Consider the following 26,986-nt stretch of genomic DNA (forward strand, 5'->3'; position numbering starts at 1 on the left):
ATTTTAATTACAAATAATTATGAGCATAAAATTTAATTGAATGCAATATTTTTCAGTTTAATTCAATTTCCTTAATTTAAAATAACTTTTTAACAGTTTTCCTTAACACTTTGGCCCCATTTTTCGGTTTAGGCAGATAGATAGCTGCCCTCTGGCTGCCAAAATGCGAAAAATTCTTGCCAAATGTAAAATCGCAATGCATAAAATTTGACAATTTATTGACGCTCCGCTGAGGCTCATAAAGTGCAAGAACGCCACAGAAAAATACACACAAAAATCTAAATATAAAATGTTGCAAAATGTGCCAACCGAGCGCAAACAGTGAACGGAGCAGAAGATCCCAGAAGGGCGTCATAAAGCCGTCAAATTATGCACCCAAAAGTGTTAGCAAATGGCCAATGACAAAAGGCAACAGGCACAAAAAAATCGAATGGGAGGTCACATCTATTTTTAAACAGAATGCAAAAACTTTATGAGGCATCTCAAATTAAAATTTGTCATATCCTTTAAACCGTCAAGAGATTTGTTGACTTTTTGACCAATTTATGGCAATAAGCGATAATATTTTAAATGCGAATAAGATACAAAAACCACTTAAAGCAACGTGCGGGGGCTGGCAATAATAAAAAGACAAACAAACTGAAAATAAAACTCATAATACTTAAATACTTCAACATTGTAGCCCACACACATGAGCACTATTCAACGTTCTTCTAGGTGCCTAATTTGGTAACGCTGTTTGTACCATATTTAGAAGTTAGATTATTTGAATTTCTTAGATAGTCATAAGCAAACACATGTAAATTATGACTAAAACTTGACTTGCATTAAGAAGAGAGCGACATTCAAATGAATGAATGAACGACTCGCCTTATAAGTAACCAGCTCCGAGAACTTGTTAATGAATACAGCAAAAATACAAAAAAAAAAAAAAAGATCTTCCATTGATAATTATAAGATTGGCAAAACTCAAACTGATCGACACCTACATACAAAGCTCAGAGTGGAGCCGCAACCTGCTCGCCAACTCAGGCAATGCCCTTAAATGGTCAGAGTTGGCAACGGACACGAGGATTTAATTATAGTTCAGCCTGACGCAGCGCACAGATACAAACATAGAAAGAATTAGATGTATAGATAGAGATAAAGAGAGGCAGATATCGGGGCAGGTTATTAATTAAGCCGCCTGCGCATATGGTCGGCTTGAATCGGCTTGACTCTGCTTAATTATTGTAATTTATCTAAATACAGCTATCAATTCGGTTTGCCAGTGACTAATTCAATTCAAATCCCCTTAAGCCACTTCGTCATATGCAAATGCATTTTCCACACGAATTTTGCTCGGCTTATTCATCTCGAATCCGACTCAATTTTCAGTCACGTTGTCTGTTCATCTATATGTCTGTCTCTATGTCTGTTTTTTTCTGGCTGACATTTGACCGATTAATATTGACAGCTGTCATGATTGCATTTAAGCTTAGACAAAAGATCTCAAGAGCTAATTTCGTTATTGCTCTAAAGAATTTCAGTTGCGTGCCCCATTCGAGTTGCAGCAAAGTTGCCCTTAATTTGCTTTTGAGCATCTATTTGAATAAAATCAACGCATACTTAATGCCGACAACAACAACAATACAGAAACAACAGCAACAAATGGGGCATGATCATATTTTTCATGTTTATTGCGACAATTTCCATGCTGCATTCAATATTTCACTTGTCGCTCTCGTCTCTTAATGAGTTCTTTGGCCGTCTCTTAATGTTCTTGGACAGCTACAACAAGCCATATCTTGTTATTAATTTGCTACTTTTTCTCTCATTCGTTTTTTTTCTGCTGACAGTTGCAAAAAATAGCTAAGTGTGTGTGCTTCTGTATTTCATCCTAGAAAATTAAAATATGTGCATTATAAAGAGCGTTTTTTCGCTGTGTTTTTTTGTTTCAGCTTTAGTCTTTGGTGAACATTTTTTGTCTGTTTATAATTTATTTGCGTGTAGCTGGCAACAAGCATTGTTATTTAGACGAACATAAAGTTCAATTAAATAAAATGTCAAAATCATAATACTTAAATTGTATGAGAGAAGCAGAAAATGCAAGGAATTTCATGAATCTTCATCTTGAATTGATAAACATGAAATGTAATCCAATTTATTTTTAATTCTACTCTACACTTTGATAAGAGTGTTCGTTTGCTGTATGCTTTGTACCTGGATATATTGATTTTAATTTCAATATGTTAACAAGACTTTAGGCTTGACACAGCGACGTCTACAACAAACCGCAGACAGCCTTGTTCACGCCAAAATCTAATCCCAACTCGTCAATCTCATAAGATATGCCATGCAGGCGGCAGTCAGTCATTCAGCCATTCAGTCAATTCGTCAGGTAGGCCAGTTGACACCTAAAACCAAATTAATATCAAACTCATTCGCAGGTTTAGCAACTCAGCTGATTGATTGTTTTGGTCGAGTCGAGCAATTTGCATTGGCTCACGACTTGGCTTCAAGTGCGACACATAAGTATCTAAGTATCTCGCAGCCAGCTAATTTATGAATGCAAAGCCATTCATGCCCCGAATTAGATGACTCGCTGTGAGTTCCCATTGCTTTGGCTAAGCGTGGGTGTTGCCAGCCTTAACAATGCTAAAATAAAGCTGAATCTGCATCAGTGTGTGGGTGACAAGCCGAGTTTTAACAAATTGTCACAGCAATGACAAACGCTCGTAATGGCACAACAACAGAAACGTTTAAACTTTAAAGCTTCGGCTTGAATGTTGGCTGTTATGTATATGTCCCAGCCAAAGCCACTGCAATTAAGCCGTTTTGCCTCCGGGCCATAAACCAACTGCAAGCACTTTTGGCTTAAACATGAACTCAACAAATGCCTTGACTGGCCTTGACAATGCGCACAAAATCAATTTGCAAAAAAAAATATACAAACAATTTCGCATATTTATGCATTTGTATGTGTATTAATGTGTCTGTATGTATTCAAGTAATTTCATTTATTTGTTTTTTTGAATATATGAATATTTCTGAGCCTGCGGTTAACAAGCTCAGTTCCTTTGATAAGTGTAAATGTGGTTAGAAAAGTATACAGAAACGATAATAATATAAACAAACGATATTCCAAATATTTTTAATACATTACGATTTTTTGTGTGACATTTGAAAGCTGATAACACACACTTGTTTTTATTTGGTTAACTATTATATCACGTTTTGCCTGTTTACATACAAAATTGAAAACCAAATTGTCACTACTTTATCATTTCAATCAACACATATTTGAAATCTGCGCAAAATATTGTGACATTTTGTTGTTGCTCATAATTTTAATATTTTAAAAATATGCAAGCGCAGACGCCTTTATGGTTTTAACCCATTTTTTATTTAAAACACAGGTAAAACATATTGTTGACAAGCAGTACGATAAAATCAAATTGAAAACAGAATTAAAACAACCAAGCACCGCGGATCGAGTGCAATGCCCAAACCAGAAGATACTTAAAAAAAAAAGTATATATATATATATAAAATATTTGTGCACTGAGTATTACTCGAAATTGGGTCATGCGAGTACGAAAGCAGTCTCAAGCGTAATAATTACATCAATGTTAAAAAACAGCAAGAAATTATCAAGTTGAGAGTGAACGAATTGAAGTTACTCTGTAAATAAGGCTACTCAATTTAGATAAATAAACAATAATAATATACAACTGAATTTACTATCCGATCAAAATAAAAAATAATGTTAAGATACCCAATTCAAGAAATTACAATAAGCATCGTCATTAAATAAAAATATATATATTAAGTTCTAAGCCTTAAATTAACTACTGAAATGCATATTCACAAATTTTGTATGCAACCTATATAAAAGACAGCAAAATATTAATTGGAGCATAAATCAGATGTACGAAAACAACAATTCTAAGGAAAAATAAAATAGAACAAACAAAACGTGTCAATAAATATTAATTATTGCCGTGCACACGCCAGAAGGAGCTTGTATTTTATTTATATTTTTAGTTGTTTATGCAATATGGAATAAGAATATTTCATCAATTTTGATTCCAAAAAATAGAAGAAAAATTCTACAATAAAACTTGCGAGAAAGCACCGCCAAAAATCCAATAGCCCCACCTGGCCAGCTGCCTGGCTTATCTCAGCTCAATGCTGGTTCACATATTGCATATTGTGCTAACAATAACACGGAATAATGTATAAATTGTTTGTTGAACAAAAGCAATTTTCCAATTTTTCTCCTTTTGTGATGTAGACAAAAACCAGCAAGAGTGAAGCTAAAAGTGCCCGACTATGGAATACCATAAATTCAGAGATATATGTATTTGATAGATATAATTTTCATTGTAGAATGGATAAAAAAGGAAGGAAAGTACGTATACTTTTTTTATTTATTTATCAATTCGTTATTGTGATCAAGGTGGTCATATTAACAATCTAAGCATGTATACCTTATTATAAGACTGCCAGATAATGCTTCGTAGCTTCAACTAATTTAATTCGTTCTTTTAATATGTATATGTACACAGAATGACATAGCAATGCAATTTAGTCAGATTGTATAATTTGTCAATTAAAAGGAGCATGCAAATAGCCACAAATACAATGTACATTGAAATTGATATTAGAATTATGGTAATATTGTTATTAGTATTTTGACAGCTTTCAAAGTTTTTGATGAAGTAATATGCTTTATTATTAGAGTCTTTCGTCAAGTTAAATGCTATTAGTCATTGAATGTCATCAATTTTATGATGCTTTAATCAAATACTTTTTTTACAAATGAAGACTGACAGCCGAGGCACTCAAGGGAAAAAATCTTTCACAAAAAAAGGGCAAAGCTTTGAATAATTAATTTTGGCAATTGATATTAAAATTTGTTTAATTGTAGCAATCATTGCGCAATTAACAAACGACACTCTCGTTAAATTGTACACATCTGACAGTCTCGTTAAATTGTACATATCTGACAGTCAAATTAATTGGAGTTAAAATGAAATTGGTGCAAATGAAACTTGCAAAACACCTTGAACAAAAAGACAGCATATAAATCGTTGTGATTAAATCGAAAACGAATACTTATTCACTCAAACACCCAAAATCGTGACTAATTTTGTTTCGCTTCTTAGCACATTTTATATTCTTTACATTTTTTGTGTGAAGTCGGTGTCATTTATTAATTCTTAAATACGTCAAGGTCTGGGTAAAAGCAAAAATAAATATATATTAACAAAATTTTAATGAGATAATTTTATGGTGGACTGCAGAAAGCCAAAGCGATTGCTTGGCAACACAATCCGCTTAATTATTTTATTATTTTTTGCAAAATGACTATTCCCAGCGAAGGGCATTAAAACTAATACCATAAAGCCAAAGATCAAAACTGTTAAGACTCTCAAAGAATATGCCAATTTGTGGCAAGGGAAATGTGTTAACAGCGATGGGGCAATATAATGAGAGTATTGCGGTTTAATTTTTTCTTTCTGTTTCACATATTCAAAAGATGAGCATGGTGAATAAAGTGAAGGTGGTCGACACGCCAGAATGGCTTTGACAACGACAATGAAGCAGAGAGTCATGAATCTTAACTGATTGCTGGGTTGTTAAAAGGCGTTGGAAAGGAAGTGAAATGTGGCAGGCAGCGTCGCGTGAATCTGATGAACTTTCAGTTTCAACAATGGCCAAAATGGAAAGCTGTTGTCAACAACTGGCACACAGATAGACAGAGAGAGAAAAAAAACAAACTTAAATCCGAGTATCTATTAAGTAAATAACATTATTATTCACACACACTAGAAACAGAGATTGAAATGAAAATGCAAATGATGTTTTAATGCGACATCGCAACGTATGTGGGTAGCAGCAACAACAACAATAACAATAATACTAGTAGTATTAACAACATTACGACAATTTTTCACACGCACACAATTAAAACAAATAACTGTACATCTGTGTGTGCAGGTGTGCGTGTATGTGGGTGTGTGCGTGTGCGTGTGTGCAACAGCGCGGCAACCTTGCAACTTGACATTAAGCTTGGAGATTACAATTACAACAACAACCACAGACAGTCGGAACGTTGCTCGATAGGCGGGAAGGCGTGTCAATTTGCGTGGCTTAACAACAACTACAGCAAGTTCTACAACACATTATGGTCAAAACGACAGCAATGCAAACAATTAACATGTAATAAGATATATTTTTGGAATTGCCTTTACCCTTGAAATCTAAGCATTCGTATTTTTGTAGCTTTTTTTTATGGATATTTGAGATGGTTTTTAAGCTAAAAAAAAAAAAAAATAGCACAAAAGTAAAATAACATGCTTGTGAAATTGTGTCATTTGGCTAATTAAGTATTCGATATTCTGAAAGTGAAACAAAAATTTGCAGAAGCAACCGAAAATTACTCATAAATACTTGTTGATTGATTTCCCCCTCAACACGAGCTGAGATGTTTTCTATAGCCAAAGGCAAAAAACTAGATATAATTGCAACAAAACACACGTCTAAATGGCAAAATGAAACATGTACGAAAACTGCTAAACAAGTTCGTAAATTGTAAGCCAATTTTTCCAAAAACAAATATAAAAAAAAAAAAAATCAACTTGTCATTGCCAAAAAACGTTGCAAATGTCGATTTATACTGTTAAACAGTTGTTGAGGTTGCAGCAGCTGTTGTTGTTGTTGGTCAAAGTGGCGCAAGGCATCGAGCCAAGCAAAATTGGCCGCAAATCAAACAGTTCCCATGTGCGCAATTTCCAACCAAACTGCCGCCACGTAAGCAAGAAAAACCCGAACTTAAAACCCAACCAACAACATGTACATTAAATGCGTAAATTTGTGAAATTGTGGAAAATGCTGGGCACCAAAAAAAAAAGTGCTCCTAATGATCTAAAAAAAAAAAACAATAGTCAAAGTTGAAGACTAAACATGGTGCAGGCAGGAAGCCACACCCCAAGCCAACTCAAAAGACTGAACTGAACCAAGGCAAACTGTTGAAACGCCGCGTTTTTTTATGTACATAATTCGTTCATATTTCAAAATTAATTAAGATTCATACAATGAAAGCATTCAGATCGAAGGAGGTGTGGAATGTTTCATAGGGTTCTATTAAAAAAACCTTTTTGTTTCTCGACCTTTTTTATTTCTTTTTGCAAATAGCTTGACAAGCAAAGTGCATAAATTTGTCAGCTTAAGGCCCTCTTTTATTTTATATTTTTTTTTTTCATTCGTTCAGTAAGTCAATTAGTCAGTTGGTCAGTTAATCATTTGAAAAACGGTAGTCGCTTGTCGGCAGTCGTTCCATGCGCGCCCATTTTTATAAAGCAATTAACTGAGCTTATTTTATAGCCTTGCTCATAAAATTCAACGTCAGACAATATCGATGAGCTGTCTCGTTCCCTTCCTCACTCAATCACGCGCCCTTTCTCTGTCACTCTGTGCAGTGTTTACTATTCCCTGTTCTCAGTTCATAGCAATGGCTGCTTAAACCAATTAAAAATTAACAATCTATAGTATAAATAATAGACAATTTGTGTACTCAGCCAATCAGGTTAAGTTTTAACCCAGCGCCGACGGCATTTTCTGTAACATTAACAACAGTTGCCATTGTTGTCGTTGTTATTGTTGTTGTTGCTTTTAGCATTACCAATGGGCAGCTACAGTGTTATCGCAGCTGATAAGTTTGTTAAGATAAACTCACCTGAAACGAGCAAGACAGGTAGAAAAGATAAGATTAGCTATTAAAATATAAATAGTTCATTTCGGTTCGGTTTATTATAAATACTAATTTAATTTATGGACCAAAAGTTCCACTTGTGCAAGTCTAAAGATATATCTCCTGCAATCTCTGTAAACTTGTGGAGATAACAATTTTAAAGATAACAAAAATAATACATTTTATTGTTAAATATATCTGCCGTTTATGATCTCATTTGGAAGGCATAAAACATTCAATAGCTCACTCGAAGCGAGTATTTTTTTCTTCGTATAGCTCAATCAACACGTGGAGAATTTAAACTGTTAACACCCGCCGAAAAAGCGACTTGCAACAGACAGAGGTATACAATAATACGACGTTTTCTTGCCGTTGTTGTTGGCCAAACTATTTTTAAGTAAATCCAAATCCAAAAGATACAATTTCTGTCATGCCCGCGTGCTCCACCACTTTGGATGTGATGCGTCTCGGCAGTGGCACTATGTATTGTTGCCACCATCTCGCTTGTTTATTTCTGGAGTAGCCGAATGACTTTTCCGGAGCCCCTGCTACGTGTGTGGAACATAAACAGCCGCTGCCTGGCCACAACCACAATAACTACAACAACAACGGCAACAACAAGAGAACCAAAGAGAAAACAGAAAACAAATCATGAACTGAATTGAATACAGACACAGTCCAAAAGAGCAAAGCAACCGCAAGGGTTCATGACCTTTTGACGTCTTCTGTTTTTGTAAAGTGCTTCGATACTTTATCAGATTCTACCTGCTTCTAGTTCTACCTCTTGACATGAATATTGCACAAGTTTTTGAAATAAAGCAAATTGGTTACGAAAATTTGTGGATCAGTTGTAAACATTTTCTGTTCAACAAGCTGTGTTCCATCAACTGCATTGTTTTCGTTTAAGCAAAATATTATTTCTACGCTTTTCTTTTTTTGTCTGAAAACTCCCAGCTGTTATTAGTTTAGAGAATGCTGCGCGTGTTTTCACGGAAATTAAAATAAAATGATACATATATACTGTGAGATTTTTGGGTCGGGATGCCTAAACAAACAGTCATCATGTGTACGCCATGTAAACAGATTTGTACAGATCGTATATAGCATTTGGTGAAAGTCGAAATTGCCATTTGGTAACAAAACTAGCCAAGTTAAACTGTTGACGCTTATGACAAATACGTTTTTATATTTCTGCCAATACTTTAACCATAATTAGTTAAAATGTAAATCAATTTTATAACGAACAAATTACAGTCAGAGCAAAAAAGATGGCCAGCAAATTATTCATCATGAACATTAATTAAAATTATATATTGAAACATATGCACTTAAGTATATAAGAGTTCATTGTAAATAGGTAAGTATGAGCTGTGGGCGTTTAAAGCGCTTTAAATGGGCCATGCATTACATGTTATTTGATCGTGCTGCCTTTTACTTGGCGTATAATTAATATTGTTGTTTATAGCGCATACGCAACGTGACACACACGTCTCGCACTGAGCCCCCACACGAATATATGTGGCAACAAGAAACAAGACAAAACCTCAGCCCAAACGCCAACTACAGAAACAGGCCACAAGTAGAAACTAAAAAAACAATGACAATACATGAAGAGCTCTCGCTATTGCTATAAATTATTACTGAGCCGCCGACCTAACTGCCTACCACTTGTCCACCTACCTAACCACTGTCACTGCTATCTTTTGTGTTGTCGAGAGTTGAGCGTAAGTCGCAGATACACACGTACCCACCAGGTATCTATATACTTATGTATCTGCATAATTAAACATATAACGTAATGTGCTTGACCAAAAATTCAAGTGTCCAGCAATTCGTTTTCAAAACAAAAGTCAAAGAGTTTGCCGCTTTTTCAATTGTTACATTGATAGTTATTGTATATCCCATATACCAATTAATACTCTGGGGTATTTTATGACATTAATAGGTATCTCATTGTCGACAACACTTGCCACCTATATGGTTGTGGAGTATATTACGACTAAGATAACTTCTCAATGTAATCAAAAATTATTAAAAATTTGCATGAACATATTCAAATAAAACTAATAATAGGTATCTCATAGTCGATAACACCTGTCTCTTGTATTGTTACTTGTCTTACAATCGTGTACCTATTTATTAGTATTTATTATAGGTATTTCTACATTGCAAGTTTTTTTTTTTCTCTCTCTCTCTCTGTCTTGTTGTTGTGCAACTTGTTCTTAACACCTTTGAGCGCCCACGTATTTTATTTATTTTTAGTCAAAAGGCGGCGGCAACCTCAACTAGCAACCATGTCTCCGTCAATGTGATGCCCCTTCCCTCAATCTCTTACCCTGCCTTTATATTTTTGTTAAGGGGTTTTTTTTTTGTTTTTTTGCTGTCGCTTTGTATGACAAAATACAAGAAATTTTTGGTGTGGGCTTTATATGCGTGGAAAACCGGAAAAGCCTACGTGAGTTGGCCTAAAGCCGACTTGGCTTTGCTTTTTAGAAAATGCAAGTGCACTCGTTCGTCTGTACGGTCAACGCATATGCCAATGACATTCACGCAAACTGTCACTCTCCAGCTGATAAACCACAAGATGTCCTTGAGATAGAGATGCTTTAGCTGAGTCTGAGCTGAGTTTGAGTCTGAGTCTGAGTGGGCAGCAGTTGGTTGGATATTTGAAAGTGAAGCGGAAATTCAATGGCATTGTCAGGCAGCATTGCAGCTGATGATGTTTCTATATAAAATTGCATTGAATCGTAGTTGGTTTTACATAATACACAAAACAGATACAAGTAATCCACTTAAAATTGCTTTCATATGTGTGCAGATAAATGGATGTTTATCGTGAAATGTAGATGCATCTCGAGTAACAAAGTATGGAGTAACTGTCTTTAGCATAACATGATGTTAACAGCTATTAAAGCTATTGCTAGTTTAACTAAAGTTCTGCACCATTATCATAAGCAGTCTGTTGGCAAAGACTGTTAAAATAAATCTGTCAGCCAAATCCTGTTCGCTGTTTCTCTGTGTTTCGGCTTGGTACTAATCAGTTTTAGCCACATATGGCCGGCTGACACCCACGCACTTAACATTTCGCCATAAGAAACTTTGGAGCGTCCATATAAAATAGCATTTAACCCAAATACGCAGATGAATAAAACGTGGCGGCACGACATTCAATTTTTATGTCATGTTTCAAAAAAGTGCCATAATGAACATAAACAACGACAACGGACAGCGACAAAGGTAAAGCCAAAGACAAAACAAACATGCAACGACATCAAGACCAAACACACACACATACAGATACTGGCAGTGTTAAACACACGCACAACTGTCTGCATCACAGCTGATAGCAAATGCAACAATTAAGGCGTCATGGGGGCGTGACAATTGTACAATTTTATAAATACCAAAGACTTTCAATCGAAACAGTTGAACGACACGAAAGTGCGTGAAATTGGCTGACGCAGTTATGCGAAAATAGCGCAAAACTAAAACGGCTGGTGTCGTCCCCAAAACCAATACCAAAATGCCAAAACATAAACACACATACACACAGATACACACGTACACACACAACGTGCCAACAACGACAACATTCATTCATGCTGCACAAGTAAATACGCGTCGTTGTTGTTGAATTTCTGCATTGCAGACAGCCAAAAGATACAAAGATACAGACACAACTACAACTACAGCTTCAGATACATCTAGAGGCGCCTTCCTGAGTTTTAATTCGTTTGACTTTTTTTTACATTTTAATGCTGTCTACTGTATCTTTTGCGATGCTCTTATTTGAATCTATAAGATACAGCTCGGTTAATTGTTCTTAATGGCACTGATCTTGTTCGTCGATCTACTCAAAAGTATCTATTTGGCAACGCCAACGCTTCTTTGACTATGTAGTAACAAAAATTCGTATCAAATTTTAAATAGTTCATTGTAAAGAAAATTGGCTTGTTTTGTTTTTAATTTTTATTAAAAACTTGCAAACAATCATTAAACTTTAATTTTTATTTCAAAGCCATAATGTAGCTATTATTTACAATTGAATATCGAAAAATTTTAATAAAATTTCAATTTTTATTGGAACAATAATAACATACAATTTCAATCATGTATTTGCAACAGATTTCTATAGTTATAGTGACAATATATCAATTGATGCCATTTAATTGCAATTGCTTAACTTGTATCTAGGGGTGTGTATCTTTATCTTTAACCCGCATTTCACACGCCAAACAAAGCAGCCTTTTCACTTTTCATTTATCACTTTAATGCAGTTTACTTTTTGGTCAATTGAAAAATTCAATTGATCTGGCATAATAAATCGATATCGTTGCATTGCACAATAAAAGTGATTCACTTGCCGCAGCCGCATTTTCAAGTGCCATCGATCTGCCCATATACGTCGATCGAAAGAGAGATGCAAGCAACGACTTCGAGTTCGAGTTGAAGTTGAAGTTAAAGTTGAAGTTGTAGCCAGCACACCGACCATATGGCACAACTTCAAAGTAAATTTATTGCCTTTTGCATCTCGCACACTCTCAAGTATTGCGTTTTGTTATCAAATTGTTCAATTTGTGCGGCTTGGCGGCGGCTGTCTGCTGGCATATTAAAGCAATTGTCTAATGCCACATGGGTGCTGCTGCTGCCACAAGCGAAGCTGCTGCTGGTAGTCGCGTGCTTGTCAAGGGGGGTGGGGCGCCAGGCAGGGGGAACTGAAGTGTTTATGGAGGGCACATGGAATATGAGCATGCGAAAAATATTTTAATTACGCGCATTTTTTGTTTTCGCTAGCTATTTTTGTCAAAAAAATAAGTAATGTTGCAAGCTGTCTGTATCAAATGTCATGCAAGCTAGAAAATGACGCAATCTAATTCGATCAACGGTAGACGGGAATTTAGCGGGAGCAGGAGCGGCAGAGCAGGTCAGAAAGAGATGAAACCAAGCCACTGGCAGGCACTTGAAAATGCTAATTGAAGGCTATAGATACACATATGAACTCTCTGTCAATATACACTTATTTTGTATCTTTAGGATTGCCATTGCCATGTGCTCTACTGTGCTGAGTCATTTTTGTTGTTGCTATTAGGAATGAAGATATCATGTTTGCCGCCTAGAGATGAGCGCATTTCTATGAATTCTCGTCGGTAAGTTAAAAGCAAAAACCAGACAAAAATAGCGAAAATAATAAGATGCTTATTGCTAAACGCAGTCGAAAAATCGCTGACAAAAAAGGTTCGCAATTTAAGAAAATGCGACTGCTTGACAATATCATAAGTTCAATATGATTAGTAAAACAGTGGATTTGACTAGGAAATAGTTAAATTACTTTAAAAAATGTATTTGGTTGCACTTTTTCATTTGTATGATCTATAATTATATTAAATAAAATATATTTTCTCTATTTTTTCCGAGCTTCTTTGTATATATTCAATTTTAAAGGCTAAAAAAAACGGTCTTGATGAATAATAACAGACTAACTTCAAACTGTCATAACTTTGTCAAAACTGATCTGATTATTAAGCGGAAAGTAAATTTGATCATGTTTCGGCCTCTAAATTCATTCTGCGTTCAAATTTATTTAATTTGTTTAAGAAAAATATTCCCCTCTATTTTGATGAAAAGACTTGAAAATTTAAATTGTTTAACCGATATTTGTTTCGGTTGGATTTCTTGCTTATGACTTTTTACCTTGCCCCTTATCGCATTTTCAAACTAACTGAGAAAGTCATAGATTAGACAGATAATTGTCTGCAATTTTCCCACCCACTTTCCGGCCAACCAAGCCAGACCAATAATAATAGTTTAGCTGACAACTTTCGCCTGTCAACGATCAACGATCCATCCACCTATTGATCTGTGATCAAACGATCGTCGATCAATGCCCTTTCATCGTATAATAAATTTAAACATTGCCAATGCAATTGTGTGATCAATTGCTTCATTTGCTGCACAGTTATTCAATGGTCAATAATGCAGGTTTGAATGCTCCTGGCCATGGTTAACTTCCGCGCTGGGTTGCAATGGGCCAAACGCATGGTTGGCTTCTTTTTTTGGTAGCGCCCATAATACGATTTAGCCAACATAAACATAAACAACAATAACAGCAACAACAAATCAAAATAGCCGATGGTCGCCATGACAAAAGATTTTAATTGAATTTGAAAAACGCAATGGAACGTGTAGAGAGTTACCCCCGTTCCCGTTCCCGTTCCCTTTCTCCGTCATCATGAACGCTCTCTCAAGTGCTGCGGGTTGCAGGGAAGAGCGTAGATCGTAGATCGCTTATAGGGTGTGGAGGGGGCCTTAGAGGGATTGCCAGCTGTGCCCACGCGTTCCGCATAACAATTGTCAACAAATTTATGAGCACGACGTCAACTCGAAACTCAACTCAACTACTACGCTATAAACATTATCTCTGGGCCCGGACCCTGACTAATATCGAATTGAAATTCAAAAGCGCTCATTGCGCGTTTTATTTTAATTTATTTGGTTTCGATCTTTTTCTCTTTCCTTTTCTTTTTTTTTTAATTTAAAATTTAATTTGTTTGCAAAGCGATCGATGGAGCGTTGGATTTGTTGATGCATTTTAGCATTTTGCTTTGTTTGCATTGAAGTCCATTTAGCTCGCAAGCCAAGTTAATAACGATGCTCTTTTAATCTTTTAATGTGGGCAAACAACGCCCCAAAAACGGTCAAATAGAGAGCCGAAATTCCGCTCAAAAAAAATAAAGCAACAACAACCATTTCCAATCATCTAAATTTAGACGAAATGAAGCACATTTCAAATTTTTCATGAAAAAAATGTCGAGCGCTGAAAATTTTCTGCGTGTATGTATCTGAGAGAAATGCCAACGTATATATAAGACGCTATATGTATACACTTGTATATAGACATTTATATATATAAATCTTTGTATATATATAGTTGTGTGACTACATAAACATTTGCGAGTAGTCCGCAGCGGGTGTAGTCCGAACGTAATTTGATTTTTTAAATGCACAACGCAAGATACACACGAGCTGTGTATCTATAAGATCGTGGCCGCTGCGTTGCCTGCCAGAGATACAAAGAAAAAGCAAGAGCAACAACAGAATTTTTGATAGTTCGTTCGTTGTTGTATTTCGGTCAATGCGTGGGCAAAATATTACAATAACCACGACAACAACAAAAGCACCTCATAACAATAATTTGATTAAAAGATCGCTATGTCTGTTTTAATGTAGATATCAAATAGATACAGATACATCTACATCTCCAGATACACACAGAAATACTGATAGCTCTTTAGATAAAGATATAGGCTTTTAAGTGTATCTGTGTTTTATCTACAAGTATAGTTATCTCCGACGTCATGCGGAAGATACTCTCGAGTTATAAATACATATATGTATCTCAGAGATAGTACGTGCAGTTATGCTTGGACTGCGACGCCGTAATCCGAGTACACTTAGGTTTTGACGTCGTCTTTCCACAGTCTAGGCACACTTCAACTGTGCAAATTGCTCGGCATGCATCAAGATACAAAACGCTAGAAACGTGCTACCGCGGCATGTGTCATATGTATCTAACAGATACAATAAACGCTGCGGACAATCTTCCTCTTTAGCTTTTTCTCTTTAAAAATTTTGTGTATTATTTCTTTCTTTATTTTAGACATGAGTCACTAGCCCCAAACAAAACGAACAGCGAAATTTATGTCAGCAGTGCCAAATGCGACGAACGATAAACGTCGAAACGACGAGCGTCGAGTCGAGTCGAAAACAATAAAAACAAGCGGCAAATAAATAAGACATTCTAAATGCGAAAGAGGCAACAACAAAAAATCACAAAATAACAGAAGCCACATACATTTATGCATATAAAATATGAATGTGCATATGTAGGGGGCACGTATGTACATATGTACTTATGCAATTCAAAGCGACGCACAACAGGTTGCAACACAGATGAGTTACAAATAAATTCTCACACAGAATAATATAAACTCGCATTCAATTATTTTGGTTATTGTGGCCAAGAAAAGTATTTTAATTTCCACAAATTCGACACAAAAAAATGTTGATGTTCATGAAAAAAACTTTGGTTGTTTGGACATTTAATAACATTTACATTTTATTTATCTGTATTAAATTAATTTTAAACTGAATAAAAAGGCATAATATACATGTTAAATTTATTTATTTTTGTAGCTAAATATACGAATCGATTAATTTATTGAAATCGACTCTTAAAGTATTTAAGTTCAGTTTTTAAAAACATTTGCCATCAAAATCTCTAGAGATATAAGGAGCAATTGTGATTATACGTACATTAGTCTTAATACAGCTAATTTTTGGGAACTTTAAGAGCTACTTTAATTTCACTTAAAGATATATTCTTCAAGTCTAGTGTACATATTTAACTAACTAGAAATTGTCATAATGAATAATAAACAGAAAAATTATTCTGAGAGTTAAAATTTAATGAACAAAGCAGACGATTTTTCCGACGTATATATAATAAATGCGAAGAAAGTTAAAGTATCTTAAAGCCTACAAAAAAAAGTATCTATTAAAGGAACTCACTATACTGCATCTGCTGATCGTAATTCTATACTGCAATTCAAGTGGAAGTCATAACTAATAAATAAAAAAGCAAACTAAATTGTTTATTAATTATTTAAGCTGCTTGAGAAAAGCAAGAAAATGTCATGAAATTAAAAAGTTTTTGAGGGAGGTTTCTTCTTCTACTTTATTGCAATTGGGAAGTTGGCCAACCCGCATGTCAAAGTGACAACAAAAACAGAAACAGAAAAAACAAACCATAGCTGGCAGCAATTGAAAAGAGAAAGTTGGCAAAAAATAAAGCAACAAAAGTAAAAAAAAATAACTTCTAGCAAGTTGAAAAGTCGAAAGCCGTTAACAGAGCGACCCAGAGGCCTGGTCCGGGTCTTCAAGTGGCTCTCGGACTCGGACTTCGATGGGGATCACATTTGCTTTGTAAGTAGTTCATCCGTCGCCATTCGACTCCCACAGCTGCTGATAAGAGCCACAGTCAGCGGGTGGGTGGTGGCAAGCAGGTATAAAAAAATAAAAACAACAAAAACAAAATAAAACATTTTCTTGTAGCTGGTCGAACGAGATTTACAAATTGTCAACGCTTTGCTTTTGGCAAATAAAATCTGTGGGCACCCAAAACTAGTTTGCAGCCGCGTACATTAGCTGCTCAGTATCTATGTATCAGTATCTCTGTGCAACATAATTTTGTCATTACCAAGCGGCACACACAATCACACACACACACATATATAGAAATTTATGTACATATGCATATGGCAAACAGATGTTAAGCAAATAATAACAAGCCTAACGAAAACGAGCTGCGAGATGTGAAGATGTGAACATCCAGGTAGTCTGTCTTTATGGTCCTGTGCCACGCCCTCACCGCCGCCTCTGCCTTCGACTTCGTCGCACGCCCTGTGTTGATATTCGGCGCTGTTTTTGGGTAACTGTTGATTTTTCTCAGTGTTTGCATTGGCAAAGTCACATGCGTGGGCTGACGTGCAACCAAGACACGCCTTATTCAAAATGTAACAATTATTACCATTCGGATGTCATCACAGAGTTCTCTCTCTCTCTCTGTAGACTGTAGAGTGCAATCAAATCGTAAGTGGGGGTCCCGTTGGCAGAGCGAGACAGACGAATATTAAGAATTTACCAGAGAAGAAGAACAATAACAGAGGCCACAGCGAGTTCTCTTGAAAGAGAACGAGACAGACCACGACGAAGTGGCGCACAAAAAGGAAGTAACTAAAAATAACAAACAACTGCCAGCATCGCAGCGGCAGCGCCAGCGACGGCGACGTCGACAGCAGTGACTTTGGGTTCTCTGCAAGGTGGAATGAACTCAAGATCAAGCAGAGAAGCGACTTTAAATATAGAAAGCAACAAAGTTGCGCTTATTGGGGGGCAGACAGGCAGACAAACAGATAGAAAGATAGAATGAGAGAGAGTGTGAGAGTGATGCTGAGCATAATTGAAACTGGCGCTCACACAAAGACACTCACGTATTTATATGTATAGGAGTGTACGACTTACCTTCATCCAGGAGACGCTCAACATGCGTAAAGACATTTGGAAATGCGGCCAATTGCTTGCGATCCTTTAGCAATTGTGCCAAATAGTCGGCAATGCTTTGTGTGCTCTGTTGTTGTTGTTGTGGCGTCATGTGCTGTGCCTGTGCCACCACCACTTGCGGGGGCTGCTGTTGTTGTTGCTGCTGTTGAACAACGGCAGCGGCTGCGGCAGCCGCAACGGCAGCGGCTTGTTGTTGCAATTGCTGTTGCACAACGGTCTTGTTCTCACATACACTCATTTTGTTGTTGTTTCTGTTACTGTTTCTGCCGTGTGTGTGTTTGTTAAGGCTTTTACAAATTGTTTACTTTGTTGCACAATATTGTTTTTGTTATTGTTGTTGTTTTTTTGCCTGCCGAAATTCTTTTATAATGCGTATTTAACTTTTCGGCTCTTTCTCTGTTCTGCTTTATATTTGCTTTTCGCTTTTTTTTATGTATTGCACAATTGCCAAACAAAAGACTATTCTTTTTTTCTTAGCTTTAACACGCTTCGATTTGTTTTTTTTATTGTATGTTTGTAGTTACTGTAAAATATACACAGAATTGTTGTTGTAGAGAGCTGAATTCTCAATAAATCGTAGGCGAGAGCGAATAACAGAAACAGATTGAAAACAACTCCACCCAAAAAGTTTGAGAAAAAAACGAACGAAAACACAACAACAACAAGAGCAACAGCAACAACGAGAGAGCAAGTTGAAAATGAAGACAGAAAAAATTCCTCAGCGCAACAACGGCGGCTGCCTCTGATCGGTAAGAGGAAGAGACAGAGACAGACGTCGCAGTCGCCGTCTACGTTTTGCCATCACATACACCACACAGACACACACACTGAGACAGTTAATTTGTATGCGTATGCGTATGTGACTGTGAGCGTAGTCGTGAGCAAACGGAGATGAATGAAAGCAGAATGTCAAAATAGCTGCTCGCTCTCGCTCTCTGGCTGCTGCAGCCCCAAAGAAGTACAACAAAAATGAAATTAATTTTTATATGCAAATAAATATTTCTTATTTGCAATCAAATTATGGGAAATTCACAAGAATAACTGAAGAAATTTATAATTTAAGTTCCACGATCTCATACAGAAGAGCAACCATTGAAATTTCAATGTAAACGTTGAAAAATTCGCATAAAATATGCACATTTGCTGTAGCTGCTGATTATATATTTGTTGTTGTTGTTGATATTTTCGTGGGGTTGTTGCCTTCATTCAGTTTGTGTCACATTAATAGAGAGTATAAAATAGCATACATTTGCATTTGTTGCACACTATTTGAGAATTCCTTTTCTGTTTATAAAAATTTTATTCGAGTCGGGTAAAAGGAAAACGCACGGATCTCGCCTCTACTTGAACGATTCTTCCTATTTCTAAAACTGAACCGCACGCAAAGACAGAGAAAAAGAAACTGAACGCAAAGCGCACAGACAAAAAAGATGTAAGGAAGAGAGTCAGTATGCCATTTTGAGTATAACAGCGGCTTTACAGCACTGAAGATCAATTGCAAGCGTTGCCACACTTTGTATACTGCGCAGATGTTTGGCTTAGTTCAGAATTATGGGTTAAATTGATCAAATTTCTATTTATAAACAGCTAGACATAAAGTATTTAATGAAACAACATAAAAATCATTAAAATTTTAGCTAATCCATACGAAAATAATAGTTTATAAGGTCTTTTAATGAAAATTTTGTACCAGGTGGCAGCGCTAAAGTCTATTAAGCATGCGCCGCTCACAGCCGCCATCTCGCTTGCACTCATTTGGCTAAGCATATTTGGCGCGTTGGCGTCAATTTAAATTATGGAACACTGAGCGCGGAGGCATTAATTACGTACGGAAATTGTTAACAGGCAAACGAATGCGATTAGAACCAAACACAAAGTATGTTTATATTTTTTAAGATATGTGGGCATTTGGCCAAAATCGTATGCAAATTATGCCCGTACTGTCTTGATGGAAATGTGCGGCGGGCCGAAAGCCAAATGTTGGTGTTAAACTTGCCTTTGAGCCAAATGCTCAACAAAATGCTCAAATACTCGAAATGTATGTGGGAAAATTGGCATTCGCATGCAATGTGGATGGCGATGGCAATGTTGATGGCGACGCACCATATAAGCGACCCTGGAGAGTTACAACTTTTACTTTCCATTGCAAATGCGTTTCAGATGTTGTATGTTTATGTTTGTACGTACACTCAGAAAAATATGAAAATTTTAAATTAGGACCGTCCGTGCTTAAACTGATACAGTTTTGTTCTTTGAATTGTAAAATTTCTGTGTACTAAAACTATCAAATGAACTGATTATTTATGTGATAGCTATATAATAATCCGATTTTAACCAAAATAAGACAGAATATATAAAATCTTGCCAAATATAAAATCTGTAAGTTTGGTTGAAATACCTTCAGAAACAACAGTTTTTTTTTTTAATAAACCAGCTTAAAATTTTGCACTTAAAATTTTTTTTTCAAAGTTTTAAGTAACTTAAATATGAGATTGTTTTGTACTCAGTTTTCGAAATTTCGAACTTAGTCAGCTATTAAGATCGCTAATAATCGAATATCCCCTGATCAAGTACGAGAATCTTGACTTTTTTTCTGAGTGTAGGTATGTATGAATTTGTGCCTGGGCTTCCGTGTATTCCGCAAAAAGTCAACAACAAGTCAGCAGGCCGCTTGACTCGCACCCGCATGCACTTAAAAAGAGACGTGAAAGTTTTCAATCAGTGGAAGTGGAAAGCAGGCGCCCACCGACCTGGCCAACAACTTTATCAGCTAAACACCTCTCTCTTTCTGTCTCTCTCTCTCTGTCTCTCTATATGTGTGTGGGCCAGACCCGGCATTATCTTCGTATATCTAGATATTTTATTGCCATTGAAATACATATATGTGTCACGTAAAGATTTAGACATTGTATCATTATTGTTTTTCGATTCACAAAAGCCTATTTAGATTTTAACACCTACACTGACACACATTCACACATAGATACGTTAACATAAAATCTTATAGAAATGGATAAAGAGTCACATAATTTGATCCGTGGGCCGTTAAGCTGTTGGGCTTTTGTATGTGGGCCACATGTTGGTAGCACTTTCAATTTTATTTTTCTTTCAAAAGGAAATGGCTTTAAGGCTTTATGAAAATGGCCCAAATGCCAGCGACTGATTTTCACACAACGCTGTGAAAAGCCTTCCTCTCCCTTTTCGGTTTTCCCTCGCATTTTCCACTCAAGCATTCGGGCGTGAGTTATGACTTTACTGGCAAAATTGCATCTAAAATGCATTTCAATTGTTCCAACGAACCGAAGCCCAAAACCAGAGTCGAACTCAAAGACTTATTAGGAAGTTGCCCGGGCAACAGATTGACAAACAGCCCAGACGCACTGCCACATGGCCAGACGACACTCGACTCCGTGCCACAAAAAGTGTGGCAAATTGAATAGATGGAAAATTTACTTAAAGCCGGAATATCTAACAGTAGCTAAATTTATACAAAAATGCTTTTATATTTTATTAAAATTTATTTTTAAATTTTTGTAATGAAATTCTTGTTATTATTTGAATATACTGAAAATGAATTGAAACCTGAAATAATTTAAAGAACTTATAGGCAGTTACCATAATTGTTATAAGGAACATGCAAATAGAAATTATTTATCAATTCGAAAATTATTTAAAATTATATGTATTAAAATTTATAATTTTTTACAGTTCAAATTTTTTTTAAATATGTAATAATTCAATTTGAAAATGGAATATAGAACAGAATGTTAATTGTTTCATTTATTCGGTGAAATCTCAAATTCAACATATTTTCAAAATTAAAACAATACTTGCCACACTTGCAACACTGTGCGGATGTGTGTAGCTCGACAGTTTTCCAGCAGTATTTCACACTCAATTTTGGCCAGTCCGCTTTCAGGCGAATGCAAATTTGTTGGCCATTTTGGCAATTGCTTTGACGTTAGCCGACAAATTATGCATTGCGTTTGGGCCAATTTGCAATTGACACAGAAAGCTGGCAGCGTGTGTTTTAGCCACCTTTGTATAATTAGTAGCGGCATATTGGTTAAAAGCCAACTCTGTTGGCTTTAAACAGCCTGACAGTTGTTGCCATTACGCATGCAACACTTCGTTGCGTAGGCGCCCCCTCAACTCATGTGTGTGTGTGTCTCTCTGAGCCAAATAAAACCAGCTCCAACACCCACACTTACCTGGCCAATGGTTGCTACAGGTAGTCAACGTGTCGCAGTTGCACATGCTCGTTTTTCTTCGGTCGATCTTAACAATAGCTGAAACAGTGTCGGCCATTCCAAGTAGAGCTTAGTTGATATCAAAATATTTTATGATGACAATTTATGACGTTATAAAACGATGGGAAAGTTTGTGAACTTTTCCAGTATTAACTAATAACAATAATTTCTTGTTTATGATCTGTGACTCATATTCGATTCTAAGAGTATTCATTCAAATCAAAGTTTTAGGTCATTCAATAAAATTTGCAACTGGCAAAGTTAGTAGAAAGTTTTTGAGTAAGTTTCTAGAGCAATATAATTTGTACAATTTAATTTCTACTTTCAATTAATTTAAAGTATATTATGTGTTTCATATCTTATGCCTAAATAATTAATAGAAACTAGTGTTAAATTTTAAAAGTATAAATATTCTTCTTGTCTTAATTAGTTTTCTTTAAAAAAGTAAACTTTTTTAAGCTTGGGTTTTTAGACTATACCTTTCTTAAGTAAACAACTTTACTTATCACACACACACATGTTTTATCATAGCTTAAGTTTAAGTTTCTTGAAGTTGAAAGTGTTTCCCTGTTTTCTATGTCATTCATCTATTTTAAAGAAAAGCTTAAAGAGCTTTGGGGAACTTTTCCTGCATTTATAGGTTCAAGTTTTTGTGGTTATCCCACTCATTCATAAAAAATTCATTCATAAAATCTCGACTCTGAAATGCACGACCTTATTACACACTCGCACACGCGTGGCGAATCACTCATGAATATACTATTTAGTCGCATGAATGAATATAAAGTTGAGCAGCAGCATTAATTTGAATCCCATTCACAAGCACAAGCATTTGTTGACTTGATTATTAAATCGTGGCTGCGGCAAGTGCGGCTTTGTGTTAGTTGCATGTATTACCAACCTCCGAACGGTGAAGGGCTAAAGGGTGAGACGTGTGCATAGTAGTTTTCGGTATTTTAAACGCCCACAACAAAAACTAAAATCTATTAATTTGTTAGTATCCAAGCCCAGTTGACTTTCTGGCTGGTTTCATTAGGCAGCGCATTAGTTTCTTGATGCTGCTTTTTGGACAGCTCCAAGCAGCGGGATGTGGATGTGGTTGTTGTTGCGGTTGTGGCTGTGGAGTGGGTGTCGTGGGTTGTTGTTAAACGAGTTTTATTAGAAAATTGTTTACAGCTTCAATGCTATTTCAATTGACAGACAGCAGCGCCAGTGGGCGCCCAATAAATCCCATTGAACATTGCTCAATTGCGAGTTGCGCCGAGTGCTTGCAAAACTGTAACAATTTAGTTGGCATTGCTAAATTAAAAAAGCAACAAAAAAAACTTTATCTATGGCTAGCCAGAACTTTGATAACTATTCAGATCGCTGAACATATTAAAAAAGTTTGTAATCTTGTAAACAAAAAAAAGATTGGGTAAACAAGACTTAAATTTTTAATTTATATTATAAATAATATATAAGGTATAGTAGTCCGATTATAAGTCAATTCACAAGGATTTATAAAATATTATTAAATTAGCAATTCGTGAGTTTTGTTCAGATACTAAAAATGATTTTAAAAAAAAAGCAAGTTTTACGTACTAAGTCTTTATTTTGCAATTTTTTTTCAGTGAGAACTTTATTATATAAAATTCAAATATTAACTGCATCTTTTTAAAATATATAAGATATTATTTTTAATTAATTATTGCGATATAATAAATAAATAACTCTTAAATAATTTTCTTACGACAACTATATTATAAAGCAGTTTTATTGAAATATCTGAAGAATATAAAAAAAATGTTTAAGCAAAATCAACATTTTAAAACGTTTTGAAATGTTTCCCGATTAAGAATACATATACTCTATGGGGTCTGTCACGCCTCCTTTAAAACACAACACATTTCGTGACTAAATTAAAATACCCCCTGCAAGGGTATAAATTATAAATGACCGTCAATAAACTGGAACTGGAACAGTTTAATGAAAAGTTGCCAAAATAAAAAGCACAAGACGTTTGCCGTATTTGGCACAACTCGCTAAATGCTCAGCAATCAACAAACAAGCCACAAATAAGGCAATGCCACATCCGTGTGGGCGTTGCAACGCCTTATGCCGCAATCATAAGATGATGATTCGAAATTTTGTTATTTTTGGTGAAATGAAGACACACTTATGTACATTCGGCTACATTCAAACATGTAGTTGTTATTATATAAAAGTATATGGTTTACAAATTTAATGCTAAATAAACTTAACGCATAAACTTCTTGGCCTGATCCCGATGGACCTGCTTAAAGACACGTTGCTTGGAGTTGCCATCATTCATTTGCTTGTAATAACCGAAACCGCCGCCGCCCACACGCTTCTCGGGGCGCTCTCGCTTGGCCGCGCCCACCTTGAGGTCAACCACGGGCGGCACAAGGAAGCCAAAGCTCTTGGACACCGCCTGCAAGTCGAGGGTGTTCACATTGAATATCTGTTTCAGCTGATGCGAGTCATAAGCGCGCACATATGACTTGAACGCCTCCTTGGCCGACTGATTCAGGAAATAGTTCTTCGATATGAGTTTTTCCAACTGCAAGAGAACGAGAAAGATGAAGAGAAATGTTTCCAGAGTCATAGTTTACACTCACCTGCTGCTGTATGTCGGCAATCTTTTGCCAAGAGAACTCAAACTCATTCAGCGGCACCTTGGCTGCCTTAAGATAACGCAAGAAACCCAATTCCTCGGGTCTTAACATTAATAGAGCATGTCCAGATGTGCCTGAACCACGTGCCGTTCGACCCACACGATGGATGTACTCCTTGGGATCATCTGGTGGATCATATTGCACAATCCAGTCGACCTGCGGGATGTCGAGACCACGAGCTGCCACATCCGTGCAGAGCAGGATTCCCGACTCGGCATTACAGAACTGGAAGAATGTCGTCGTGCGTTTCGTCTGCTTTTGTTTGCCATGTATGGAAGTCACTGGTAGATCGATGTAGTTGAAGAGCTCGTGATGATACTTGACCGACATGCAGGATGAGAAGAAGACCATGACCTTCTTCTTGCGATTCTTCTTGAGGAACGTGAAGAGCACCAACAAACGCTTCTCCGATGGACAGACAATGTAGCCCTGCTCCAGGCCCTCGACCGTAGCCGTCGCCTGGTCATCATGCACACCCACATAGATGGGCTCCTTCTTCAGCGCCAGCTTGGACAGCGCATCGATGCGTTCCGTCTGCGTGGCCGAGAATAACATGGTCTGACGACGTTCTAAAGTGGGAAAATGAATTAAAATATGTATATATTAATGGATAATTCCATCTCTTACTGGGCAACAGATTGATGATCTGCTTGAGCTCCTCCTCGAAACCAATCTCCAGAATCCGATCCACCTCATCAATAATCAGGCACTGCAAGTTCTTGTATAGGAAATCCGGTGAGTTTTGCAAATGATCCAAAAGACGACCAGGTGTGGCCACCAGAATGTTGATGCCCTTGCCAAGTTTCTCGCTCTCCACCTGGCGATTGGAACCACCCATGACCAAGCCATAAGTATGATGATGATGCGCCATCAACTCTTTGAGCACACCAAATGTTTGCATGGACAATTCCCGAGTGGGAGAGATGATAATCACGCCCGTGCCATTGCGTGGCATAAAACGCAACTTGTTGATCAACTCCACGGCGGGAATGAGGAAGGCAAGTGTTTTTCCCGATCCCGTTTGGGCAGCGCCCACCAAATCCCGCCCCTTGAGCAGCGGCGTCAATGACTTGGCTTGGATTTCGGTCATTTCGCTGAATCCCATTTCGTTTATCGCACGTAATGTTGCCTCGGACACGGCTCCTTTAAGGGAAGCGAAGCTGCGATCATCGGAATCACGATAGTCCAATGCAGCCAACGAAGACTCTACCGAGAAGGGCGTGTCGTTGTCGTCGTCCGCAGCTTTGCCATTTGTTGTGGCCGCTTTTGTTGCAGCCTTTGCCTTCAGCTTGGGTTTCTTGGCAGGCGCAGGTTCCTCCTCCTCAGAGTCGGGCAAGTCAGCAGCTGGAAATCAAAGAACCTGATTAGCAAGCATCTCTTATCAAAGAGCAAAGTGCAAGTCCGAAGCATTTTCAGTTTGTATTTGAAATTGTTCTCATTTCTGCACATGGCAACATTAACTCGTTGCTCCAGTGCAGCTCAAATTCGCCTTTGAATCATCATCAAAACAAACAGTTGCCATACAGTTGATTCCATACAAACCTTCACTATCAATTTCCTCATCGTCCTCATCATCATCTTCCGCCTCACTTGCACTCTCCACTTCTTCTTGCTCATCGGATTCTGACTCGGAATCGGAGTCCGAGTTTGCAACCTCAATTTGTGGCTTATTCTTCTTTTGCTGCTGTTTCTTTTTGGATTGTGGCTGCTCCTGGAAATCGTCTTCCAAGTCATCTGTTGATGGTATGACGTATAGTTTAATTAATGATTTAAGCTATTGCTACTTTATTTACATACCTTCATCATCCTCTACAGGTCGTTTCTTTTGAGGCTTTTGCTTGTTCGGTTTGCCTTTGCCCTGTTTTATGGCGGGTGGCTCCGGTGCTGCCTGTTTTCCTTTACCCTTTTTTAGCGAGAGCTCCTTCTTCATTTTCTCGCGCTTAACGATTTTTTTCATTAGCAGCTTTTCTCTGATCGACATTTTAAGTAATAGCGGGGTTAATGCAACTATATGAAAAACAATTTATAATAAAACAAGCGCGCACGTGTTAGAGAACACGATTTTGCCATTCACACATAACAAACGATAGACGACAGCTGTTCGCGCTGCACGCTTATATCGACATCGCGGAAATACTCGATACCTTTTTATATCGATAGTTGAGTAGGGGAAAACTTGCATTTCAAATAATTTTAATAAT

General features: G+C 36.8%; 2 protein-coding genes across 9 annotated transcripts in view; both read right to left on the reverse strand.

The window, feature by feature from the left end:
* The window catches only part of LOC117792962 (protein held out wings), a 37,686-nt gene extending 18,425 nt beyond the window's left edge, over positions 1-19,261 (reverse strand). For 7 of the 8 annotated variants that reach the window (XM_034633311.1, XM_034633310.1, XM_034633309.1 and 4 more), the window contains exons 1-2: positions 19,105-19,261; positions 17,819-18,380 (exon numbers count right to left, since the gene is read on the reverse strand). In XM_034633311.1, the coding sequence (XP_034489202.1) occupies positions 17,819-18,095 (277 nt within the window). In that variant the 5' untranslated portion in view covers positions 18,096-18,380; positions 19,105-19,261. The remainder of the gene's footprint in view (positions 1-17,818; positions 18,381-19,104) is intronic. The other variant, XM_034633308.1, reaches the window with a different exon arrangement.
* Positions 19,262-24,270: 5,009 nt separating this feature from the next.
* On the reverse strand, positions 24,271-26,880 carry LOC117791095 (probable ATP-dependent RNA helicase pitchoune). Its single transcript, XM_034630750.1, has 5 exons — positions 26,583-26,880; positions 26,328-26,519; positions 25,413-26,129; positions 24,729-25,354; positions 24,271-24,670 (listed from the first exon to the last, which is right to left on the reverse strand). Exons 1-5 carry the CDS (start codon positions 26,764-26,766, stop codon positions 24,347-24,349), a joined length of 2,043 nt encoding a protein of 680 aa, XP_034486641.1. The 5' UTR covers positions 26,767-26,880; the 3' UTR covers positions 24,271-24,346.
* Positions 26,881-26,986: the final 106 nt, after the last annotated feature.

The sequence above is a fragment of the Drosophila innubila genome (assembly GCF_004354385.1).
Source record: "Drosophila innubila isolate TH190305 chromosome 3R unlocalized genomic scaffold, UK_Dinn_1.0 2_E_3R, whole genome shotgun sequence".
Taxonomy (NCBI): domain Eukaryota; kingdom Metazoa; phylum Arthropoda; class Insecta; order Diptera; family Drosophilidae; genus Drosophila; species Drosophila innubila.